We start from the raw sequence: 11915 nt of genomic DNA on the forward strand, positions 1-11915 counted from the left end.
CTTTCAAAGTTCCCAACTCAAAGGAAAGAAATAAAAACACCCTAGTAGCCTGCAACTTTCTCACTTTCCTATCCTGGATTTCAAACTTTTTTTCCTGCTGCTGCTGCCCCTAAGTTTTGCTTTTCTGTGAACTGGACAAGGGATCAAAGTTTCTTGATATGCTTTCCTTGTTTCTTCTGATTGGTTCAATTATCTACAAAAAAATGAACAACAGCTGGCACCTTGCTACTGAAAATTTTTTTCAGACTTGGCCTATCCAAGAAGCACTCTAAAGGAAGAATACCAAGATACATATATATTTCTGTTAAATTCATTCTACTGTTGGCCAGGCGCAGTGGTTCACGCCTGTAATCCCAACACTTTGGGAGGCTGAGGTTGGGGGATCACCTGAGGTCAGGAGTTCCAGACCAGCCTGACCAACATGGAGAAACCCTGTCTCTACTAAGCATACAAAATTAGCCAGGCATGGTAGCATATGCTACTCAGGAGGCTGAGGCAGCAGAATTGCTTGGACCCAGGAAGCAGAGGGTGCGGTGAACCAAGATCACACCATTGCACGCCAGCCTGGGCAACAAGAGCAAAACACCATCTCAAAAAAAAAAAAATTTGGCCAGGCACAGTGGCTCACACCTGTAATCCCAGCACTTTGGGAGGCCAAGGCAGGTGGATAACCTCAAGTTCGAGACCAGCCTGGTCAACATGGCAAAACCCCATCTTTACTAAAAATATAAAAATTAGATGAAACTCCATCTCTACTAAAAATACAAAAATTAGCCAGGCATGGTGGCACGTGCCTGTAATCCCAACTACTAGAGGGGCTGAGGCAGGATCACTTGAACTTGTGAGGCAGAGGTTGCAATGAGCCGAGATCGTGCCACTGCACTCCAGCCTAGGCAACAGAGCAAGACTCCGTCTCAAAAAAAAAAATTCATTCTCTTCAGCAAGGGTCTCATCTCTTCATTTTAGGATTAATTAACAAGGAACACTACACTTAGTTAATGAATAGTACTGCTTCTCCAAAAACTCAGTATTCTTGTTAAGTAAGCAAAGTCGATTGCACTTCTACCAAGTCAGCTTCATATTTCTCCATTATTATTGTAAATCTCGCTCTTCCAGTCACCAAAGATCTCATTTTTTTATTATGCCCTGCCTCCTCAAGTATGTTACATCTTGGTTCCTATGGATTTTCTTAATCCAGAGATCCCTCTTAAACCCTTTCATGTCTAGCATGAAAACCAGCTTCCTTCTGGCAACACTCTGCAGTTGGCTGGCTTCTACCATAACTCTGCAGAGGCTGGAAGCTTGCTCTCTCCTGAACCTGGTCATTCCACTGTTAGGAACACTGTATAGATCACCTGAGGAGGCCCAACTAATAAACAAGTTTCCTGGTCAGTCTCTAGGAGAGACAGAAGCTAAGCAATCACACTAAGCAAACTACCTTTTCCTCTACCAAATAAGAAAATCAGAAGCTAAAGTGGATAAAGGTAGCCAAAGCTCAACTAACTCATAGGTATTCATTCTTCCTCACTCAATCTCAGATACTTTTAGAATCACATAAAAATAGACAAAGCCCAACCTGAACACTGGCTTCATTATAAGAATGAAACTCTAGGGTTTAATATAAACTGATTATTTTTAAATGGGGAAGAGGTCTATGACTTCAAAACCTATCACTATTTATAGGAAACACTGAAATGGCCTAAAAGAAACACTCAAAATTAGAGGATCTTGTTACCTGCTTAAGCCCTTCTCTTGAAGGAACAGACGTTTTCACAATATCATCAATAGCCCACCACTGATCAGCAAGGTAAAGTGCCACAGCTAAAATAGAATAAATAATCATTAACACTTAAGTTTTGCAGTACACTTTTAGATTTAATAAGGCCACATTATATTATAAAATATCTGTATATTTTATATTTCAGAGTATCTACATAAACCTTTACCAAATAGTAATATTGTACTTTGTAGCCTCATTTATACCATTTTTATTTTATTTCACTGATATGCTTTGGCTGTGTCCCCACCCAAATCTCATCTAGAATTATAATCCCCATAATTCCTACATGTCAAGGGAGGGACCCAGTGGTAGGTGATTGGATCATGGCAGGGGGTTCCCCAATGCCATTTTCAAGGGAATTCTCATGAGATCTATGGTTTTATCATGTTTGACTGTTCTTCCTTCACACATGCACATACACTCTCTCTTGCCTGCCACCATGTAAGACGTGCCTGCCTCCCCTTCTGCCACGATTTTAAGTTTCCTGTGGCCTCCCCAAACATGCAGAACTGTGAGTCAATATTTTATTTGTTTTTTTTTTTTTGGAGATGGAGTTTCACTCTTATTGTCCACACTGGAATGCAATGATGTGATCTTGGCTCACTACAACCTCCACCTCCTGGGTTCAAGCAATCCTCGTGCCTCAGCCTCCCAAGTAGCTGGGATTACAGGCATGCACTACCATGCCCGGCTAATTTTGTATTTTTAGTAGAGACAGGGTTTCATCATGTTGGTCAGGCTGGTGTCGAACTTCTGACCTCAGGTGATCCACCTGCCTAAACCTCCTAAAGTGCTGTGATTACAGGCATGAGCCACCACGCCTGGCTCTGTGAGTCAATTAAACCTCTTTTCTTTATAAATTACCCAGTCTCAAGAAGTTCTTTATAAGAGTGTGAGAACAGACCAATACATTCATCCATCAAACATTTAACCATAAGCAATTAAGAATTACATTTTCCTAAAATTACAATTTGAAACATATTTTTTAAAAAGCAAATTCCTTCATGTAGCTACCTTTTTAATACACTTCTAACAGTGTGGAGAAAAATTCCTTAATTTATAAAAATTAAGCAAAAAGAGACCTGTCAGTGAATCCTCAGGTGCAAAGAGAGCAAGAATTTTCTGGGTCTGATCTCCACCATAAAGAGGTACAAAGCCTACATTTGACAGGCTAATAGGAATCTAAAATGACAAACGAATAAAGATTAGTCAACAGTCTGTTAAGAAAATACATTAAAAAAATCTTTTATCAAAGTGGTAAACTTTTCCTACATTAATTTTAATTATATAACTTTATTTTATAGGAGACATTTCTAGTCTCTAAAAAAAAGAGTAAATCAGATAGACTCTCCTTTTGGAATAATTTTATTGTCTTGGGGAAAATATGAAAATCTGTTTCAATAAATATTACTAAGTTCTAGCCACACATCTGAATAAAAACCAAAGCTACAATATGGCCCATAAAGTCATTTAAAAAACAACTACAATTTATCATCTGTTATTTAGACTACTGAGGAAGACATATTCCATTTTCTAGTTTTAAAGAAAAAAAAAGCAGTCAAGTAAATTAATTTTTCCAGGAAGATACATGCTATTAAAATGCTTTAACATTTTTTTGCCTTCATTTAATCCAACACTTATTCCCTATTTAGAGATAACAATTCAGAGAATTATAAAAATATTGGTGCTGGGGAAGACTTTAAAAAATTCTTTAAGTCATTTCTAGAAGAAAACTCAAAGGCCTAGAGAGGTTAAGGAATTTGTCCACTACAGTGCACAATGAAACTCTAATAATTCCAAGTCTAGTGATCTTTCTATCACAAAATATCATGATTTACTGACTAGAAAATTTGATGTTACTTTTTTAGAAAAAGGAAGAAAAGATTCATGGCACAAAAAATCTGTAACTTAGTTTTACTGATTTTTTAACTAAAAAAATTTTCTAAATTCACAAATTCCAAGTCTAAAGTAAATCTGAAGTAGCTCAAATATAGTAATCACTCTTAGCAAAACTGGTGAACTTCTCACATATAATTTTAAAGACATAAAGACAAACAGCAATAACCTATGGACTTTTGTCTTTTTAAAAACTGATCAACTAATATTTACCCATTTTACTGAATAGATTTCTGTAGATTACAAAAATGAATGGTTAACACTTAAAGTAATTTTTTTAAAAAAAAAAGGAGTATTTATTTCGTGTATAAATTGGACTGAAAAGATTGATGACAATCACTGCAGAGCACCTTACCGTAATATTGAGAAGAGAAAAACACTCTGGATTTTCAGGGTCCCCACACCTTAAATCTGACATGTAATCTTCAGCAGAATTTTCCAATTCCTCATGGCTGCAATTTTCCAGCATATCCACAGGGAATGCCATCTTCTTTAACAAACAACATGGAATAATAACACGATTGAGAATATGAAATGCCATCTTCCTTTACTCAGAGAAAACAAATTTTACTACAATGTTCCATATTTATTGTAACAAGGTTTTTCTGTTTCACTATGCCCACAGACTACAACTTGAACCTACTGATTTAACCACCTATGTCAAAAAGAAAACTTTCAAACATTATTCATTTATATTAAAAACAGGCAATGAAATAAACAGATACTTCATTAATGATAATAAATATGGTCACACAGGTATAAGACATATTTATATGTATATACACACAAAAATACACAAATAAATATACTCTCATAAACCATTCAACATAAAAGTCACTGAAAAGAACACAAGGGAACTTTTTGGAATAACAAAAATGTTCTACATTTGTATTATGATGATGGCTGCACAACCTGATAAATTTCAAAAAAAAAAAAACCCACCATATAAATTTACTTAAAAAAAAAAAAAAAATCACTTCAGCCACAGTGGCTCACACTTGTAATCCCAGTACTTAGGATACCAAGGCAGGTGGATCACAAGGTCAGGAGTTCAAGACCAGCCTGGACAAGATGGTGAAACCCCATCTTTACTAAAAATACAAAAAATAGCTGGATGTAGTGGTGGGGGCCTGTTATCCCAGCTACTTGGGAGGCTGAGGCAGAGAAATGCTTGAACCCAGGAGGCAGAGGTTGCAGTAAGCCGTGATCCCACCACTGCATTCCAGCCTGGGCAACAGAGCGAGAGTCCGTCTCAAAAAAACAAACAAAAAAAATCACTGAATTGTATAGTTGCAATGGGTGAATGTTACAGTATATAAATTATATTTCTCATATATACCTTTCTTTTTTTGAGACAGAGTTTTGCTCTGTCACCCAGGCTTAAGTGCTTTGGTACAATCATGGTTCTAAGTAACCTTGAACTCTTGGGCTCAAACAATCTTTCTGCCTTGGCCTCCCAAAGTGATGGGATTACAGACACTGAGTCACTGTGCCAGGCCTATATAGCTCAGTTTTTTGTTGTTGTTTGTTTGTTTTTTAAGCCAGGTCTTTAATGGGGAAACACTAAAGGCTTTACCACTAAAGGTTAGAAAAACAAGGACTCCCCTACTGTATAACATTATGTAGGCAATGGTCGATGCAATTAGAAAAGAGAAAGCAATTAGTGGCATAGTAACTTCGGTGGGAGTAGGGTGGAAGCAAAGAACTATTGCTATCTATTATTTGCAAATAATATACTTAACTGAAAAATTCAAAAGAATCCATGAAAATAACTATTCAAACAATAAGAAAATTTAGTAAAATAGGATATGAAATTAGCATACAGAAACCAGGTCTTCATATATACAACATAACAATAAGAAGAAATAAGGGGATGGGGGCAGCAAAAAAAAAAGAAAAAGAAATAGAGATGAAGATCTCATTTACAACAACAAAAAAGAAAACAGGCTTAAATTCAATAACAGAAACTACAAAATCTATACGCAGAAAACTACAAAACATTTCTGAAAGTGAACAAGAGGAAAGAGAAACCACATTCTTGGAAAGAAAGCTTCAGCATCATAAAAGTACCAGATCTCCCTAAAATAATCTAATTAATTTAATGCAATCCTAACCCCTTTAAGATTTTATTTTTTCCTCAAGCAAGAAAAGCTGATTATAAAATTAATTTGAAGGAACAGACAAGCAAAAATAGGTAAAAGAATTCACGCTGTCAGAGATTAAAACATCTTATAAAACTTCTATAATTAAAACGATGTGATACAGTCATGTGAATAAACAAATGGAACAAGATATAGAAATACACATACCTATGGAAATTGAGTATGTAATAATGGAGATATCTCATTTGGCAGGGAAAAGACTTTTTTAATAGGTACTATTATTTCATTGGTCTATCTTATTTTTAAATGACATTAATTTTGCTCATTTTGAACTTTTTTGTTATTTTTCATTTTGAACTTCTTATATTTGAAATTATTCAGTATGCTCTTCACTGTGTTAACTTTCTTCACTCAACATTACTTCTGTGAGAAACATGAATGCTGCTGCATCTATCAGTTAACCATTCTACTGCTGATGGATGTTTGGCTATTTCCAATATTTGGCAATTATGAAAACAAAGCTGCTATGAGCACTCCTGCATGAGTTTTCTGGTAGACATACTTGGTTACTTCTGTTAGGTCTATATACACAGCCTAATCAATCTTACTAAAAGCGAGACAACCCTACTGCATCCTGATGTGATGCAACAAGAAAATCAGACCTAAATCTAACCAAGCCATCAGAGAAATATGTTAAATGATGCCTTAAGTATGTAGTCAACCAAACTTAGAATAACTCAGTTCCTTCCAAATATATGACATAAAGTTTAAAGAAAAAAAGATGGAAAAAAATATAAATTAAAAGAAACTTAAGAGACACGTCAATGCACTGTGGAGAGTATTCTGATTTGTTTACTCTTGAAAATTTCCATGAGAAGGCCAGGCACAGTGGCTCATGCCTGTAATCCCAGCACTTTGGGAGGCCAAGGAGGGTGGCTCACTTGAGCTCAGAAGATTGAGACCAGCCTGGGCAACATAGTGAGACCTTGGCTCTATAAAAAATACAAAAATTAGCTGGGTATAGTGGCATGAGACTGTAGTCCCAGCTAGTAGGGAGGCTGAGGTGAGAGAATTACCTGAACCCAGGAGTTCAACCATACAGTGAGCTGTGATCATGCCAGCCTGGGAGACAGAGTGGGACCCTGTCTCAAAAAAAAAAAAAGAAAGAAAGAAAAAGAAAAATTTCCATAGTAAAAAGTTAAATAAAAAATAAACGTATGATCTACATCAAATACTAAGCTATTAGTTCTTAAAGGGAGTATAAATAAAGCTAGTATAGAATATCTTGTTTTAAAAGTTACCTAATTTGTATTTACCCAATAACCTCTTCAACTTTTATTTTTAAAAGTTTTATAAAGAGAAAGGCAGAAGATCAACTAAAAGTTACTTTCCTCTTTGAAACAATCTTCAAACTTATTTTATCACGAAAGTATTAGAAGGCAAGAAATTCAAAATCTAATGGAAATATGAGATAAACACCAAGAAAAAGGAGACAGGATTGACATACACAGTAACAGTTATATATAATTGAGTATGTTTTCCTGAATTTTGAAGCTACAATGATGATAGAGAAAACTATTTTTACCCTAATCTGAAATTTAGGTCTTAAGGATTTTAAAACTTGATGTACATAGAGATGGGAACCTAATTTTATATAAATATGTATTTTTTTTAAATCCAATTGATTTTTAAAAATCAAAACCTAAGTACAAATTCAGTTCAACTGTTAGTAAATGTAAATGTCTAAATTAAAAAGAAGGCAAGAAAATTTGTGAAATGATTTAGGAGTAATACCAGAAAATTTCCAGCCAATTTTTAAAAAGTCTATGAATTTCAAGAGAGATCAACCAGGAGCTTACGCACGTATGATGTTACAGTTAGAAAAGGACCACAAAATAAAACAGCAGCTCTACTGCGAAAGAAGCTTCTTTGTTAGCTTGGGCAAATCTTTGTATTTCTATCAAACTCAATATGTAAAAGCAAACTAAGGAAATATATGTTCTATAATCTAACAGTTCCAATGAAGGTTAAAATTTTATATGAAATTATAAATACAAAAGAAATGGTCAATAGTGGATGAAAGAAGTATGACTAGGAAAACGGAACGTATTAACTCTTATAGACAAGACCCCAAATATCAAATATCCAAGTAACTGTATCAAAGACTCAAATATCCAAGCAAAGCATTGAGACATTTATTATACAATATCATTGACCAGATGAGGCTCAAGAGGATTAATGTCACAGTATTCCCCTTAAATAAATTCAAAAGATTCACTTGAATATTAGCTACCAAAACAAAGTATAGATAAAACACATTTAAAATTTTCATTTACTAAGAGTAACTGTAATCTAAAGCATGAAATGAATATTTGTATTTGAAGACTGCTGCCAGAAACTTTGTCTATAAAAGCATAATTAATCACAACCACATAAAAATAGTATGGCAGCATAAAGAATACAAAATGGACATAAGAGTTTGATAGGGCGGGGCACTATGGCTTAAGACTGTAATCCCAGCACTTTGGGAGGCCGGTGGGGGGGCGGATCATGAGGTAAGGAGTTCCAGACCAGCCTGGCCAGCATGGTGAAACCCTGTCTCTATGATAAATACAAAAAATTAGCCAAGTGTGGTGCTGGGGGCCTGTAGTCCCAGCTACTTGGGAGGCTGAGGCAGGAGAATTGCTCGAACCTGGGAGGTGGAGGTTGCAGTGAGACGAGATCGTGTTACTGCACTCCAGCCTGGTGCCTGGTGACAAAGCAAGACTCTGTCTCAAAAAAAAAGAGTTAGATGGAACAGCAAGTTCACAAGTGAGTTCTTTTTTGCCTACTGTTACTATGATATTATGGTTCTTAAAATAGTTTAAATGCTAATTTCATATTTAAAATTCTAAATATGCATTTTATTTTAATCATTGAAAAGGAGAAAATTATATTAAATAAGCAAAGTAGGTCATCTAAATAAAGAACCGAACGGCATAACACAAAATCAGAGAACTTTATGGTAGCAAATAGTCTTAGAAGTCTTGGCCTCAGCCTCCCAAGTAGCTAAGACCACAAGTACACACCATCACACCCAGCTAATTTAAATTTTGTACAGATGAGGTCTCCCCAGGTTGCCCAAGCTGGTCTCAAACTCCTGGGTTCAAGCGATCCTTCTGCCTCGGCCTCCCTAAGTACTGGGATCAAAGGTGTAAGCCACTGTGCACAGCCCTAACAGGCTTTAGATAAGAGTGGTGTACAGGCCCACCCTACTAGGTCATGTCGGGGGTGAGGGTGGAACACAGAACAGGTGTCCCTAACTCCACTCATCTTTCCTCTATCCCAGTGTTGCCCAAACCTCAATAATTTGCATATGACCGTCAACATTTTTCTCAGTGTCATGTGCCTTTACCACTATCTAATAGTTTTCTCAATTCACTTTTTAAAAAAACCAATATGCACTCGTCTCATCCCATTCCTGCTCCCCCTTTCGTAACTGTGGTAAAACATACATAACAAAATTTACCATTTTAACCATTTTTAAGTATATGATTCAGTTGCAGTATACTCACAATGTTGTGCAACCAGCACCACTATCCATTTCCAGAACTTTTTCATCACCCCAAACGCAGTCTGTATCCATTAAACAATAACCCTCCATTTTGTCCTCCCAGCAGCCCCTGGTAATCTCTATTTTACTTTCTGTCCACGAATTTGACTATTCTAGGAACATTTGAAGTGAAATTATAGAATAAATGTCCTTTCGTGTCAAGTTTATGTCACTGTGCATAACAGTCACAAGGTTCATCCATGTTGTAGCATGTATCAGAATCTCACTTTTGTAGAAACATTTTATTAACCCTAAACTATCAAGGCTTATGAAACCTTCCATTTCATGTGGGTACAACAATAAAGAAAAAAAATTAAGACCTATGAAACCACCAATTTGATATATTAGATCATACATTTTGCTAATCAGCATTAAATTTCTATAATTTAAATGCTCACCTGAATATAATCTAAAATCATCTACCAAATCACCAGTAGTATGTTGGCACCTTAGAAAACACAGAACTATTCAATAAGACACTACTATAGATCAAAAGCAAGTAGAACATCACTAAAGTGTGAGAACAGAAATTAGTGACTCTTCTTAAACCTTTTTTAAGTTTTTTTTAACAGAAAAATAATTTCTTGGCTTATTGTTATTATTGTCAAAGATTTTCTTAATACACAAATTGTTATTTAAATACAAAACAACCCTGTGTCCCAGAGTCTGACAATTTAGATACACTGAAATTTGCATACAAAAGAGCACCAGGGGAGAAACTCCTTAGTTAGATGTTGTGATTTCTGAACAGTTTAAAAACAGCTGTATCTGGGCCAGGCACGGTAGCTCACACCTGTAATCCTAGCACTTTGGGAATCCAAGGCAGGTAGATCCTCTGAGGTCAGGAGTTCGAGACCAGCCTGGCCAACAGGGCAAGAAACCCTATCTCTACCAAAAATACAAAAAAGTTAGCTGGGTGTGGTGGCACATGCCTGTAATCCCAGCTACTCATGAGGCTGAGGCAGGAGAATGACTTGAACCCAGGAGGCAGAGGTTGCAGTGAACCAAGATCACACGACTGCACCCCAGCATGGGCAACAAAGCGAGACTCCCTCTCAAAAAAAAAATACAAATAAAAACAACTGTATCCATCATAGCTTTTAATATGAAAAAAACTGGAAAATACTTCCCTAATTCCAAAGGTCCAGACACACATACACCCATACCTCTCCTCTAAAATATTTTTGTGTTTGCAAATCTGTTCTTAAATCTATTACTTTTGTAATCAGTCATTCTCAATGCTAAATTTTATTCAAATTTAAAGGAAGATAAAAGAATTAGAAATTATTATAATAAATCAGTAACAGCAGCAGGTAACATTTACTGAGAAATATCCCTTTACCAGGCTTTAGAGAGACTGTCACATTTACTATATAACAAGGTACTCTATTTTTTTTTGACCCCCTCACCCCGACCCCACCAAGGTACTCTTATCTGCCCCATTTGATAGCTGAAGAAACAGTTTTGGAGTTCAAGAGACTTGACTAACATCACACCACTAGTGAAGCTAGAGAAAAAGTAACCCAGGCAATCAAGTATAGTTTTAAATATATTATTTTTATTAAATATGCAAAATCAAATAAAGTATTTGTCATGGTTACATAACATTTTCTTTTATAAAACATAATTACATTATTAAATAGTCAATTCATGTATTACACCAGAAAGAGCACTAACTAGAATTGAAATTTTATGACCTTGACTCTGGGGCTGGCTCTGCCACTAACTAGCTTTATGACCACAGGCAAATTACTTACCCTCTTTAGGCTTCTGCACTCTCATTGGTAACGTGATGCAACTGGACAGGATAATCCTAAAGACCTTTTCACCGCTAAATACTTGGAATTTTTTTTGAGTCTTGGTTAATTTAAGACTATGTAAATTACTAGTCTCCCAGTGGTTCTACTACTACAGTTTAGAGGCAGGGGAAGGGTGGTAAAGTTCCAGGGAGAAATACAGGTTGCTATGATAAATCCCTCACTTCTCTCTCTTTTTTGTTGTTTTTAAGCTTCTGTTCTACGTTACATAACTGTAAAGCTGTCAGATCAAATTGTGTCAAGTACTTTATGCTCTGTCCATGAGATAAACCAAAAGGCCTAACTAGATTCTACATGAATGAGAAAGCTTAATGTAGCCTTAAGTGAACTCATCAAAAAACTGACACAGAATGGACAGCAAAGTGTAAAAAGTGTCGGAACTAATTTACAAATTAAGCAAATGGTATGCTCATTAATCCTGGGTAAGCTGTATAAAAACATAATACCAAGACCTCTTATATAAGAAATCTAAGATCATCAGCATCTGCTATATTGTATCTACCTTTTAATAATTCCTTTTTCCCCAAAAATTATGTATTTGAAAGAATGAATGTCCCCATGAAGAAAAGCATGAGAAGTGTTAGAAAACAAAATATTACTGTGATTTTTTTTAAATCTATTTATTGTTGATTACTGGATGTCAACTATATTCTGAAAACAGGGGAACATATTCTACGTATTCAGCTCATAAGTTATTTCATGATTCCTATAGGTTACTGCTATTATTT

General features: G+C 35.6%; 1 protein-coding gene across 6 annotated transcripts in view; it reads right to left on the reverse strand.

Annotated features, from left to right (window-relative positions):
- The window catches only part of FAM169A (family with sequence similarity 169 member A), a 72767-nt gene extending 61246 nt beyond the window's left edge, over positions 1 to 11521 (reverse strand). The window contains exons 1-4 of one of the 6 annotated variants that reach the window (XM_021673215.2): positions 11128 to 11521; positions 4032 to 4163; positions 2863 to 2962; positions 1736 to 1821 (exon numbers count right to left, since the gene is read on the reverse strand). In XM_021673215.2, coding sequence (XP_021528890.1) covers positions 1736 to 1821; positions 2863 to 2962; positions 4032 to 4163 — 318 coding nt within the window. In that variant the 5' untranslated portion in view covers positions 11128 to 11521. Of the gene's footprint in view, positions 1 to 1735; positions 1822 to 2862; positions 2963 to 4031; positions 4374 to 11127 lie in introns of those variants that run through there. The other 5 variants (XM_012462163.3, XR_010342603.1, XM_012462160.3 and 2 more) reach the window with 5 other exon arrangements.
- Between the last annotated feature and the right edge of the window lie 394 nt (positions 11522 to 11915).

This window comes from Aotus nancymaae, unplaced genomic scaffold, assembly GCF_030222135.1.
Source record: "Aotus nancymaae isolate 86718 unplaced genomic scaffold, 86718_ANA_hifiasm-v0.15.2.pri h1tg000014l, whole genome shotgun sequence".
NCBI lineage: Eukaryota > Metazoa > Chordata > Mammalia > Primates > Aotidae > Aotus > Aotus nancymaae.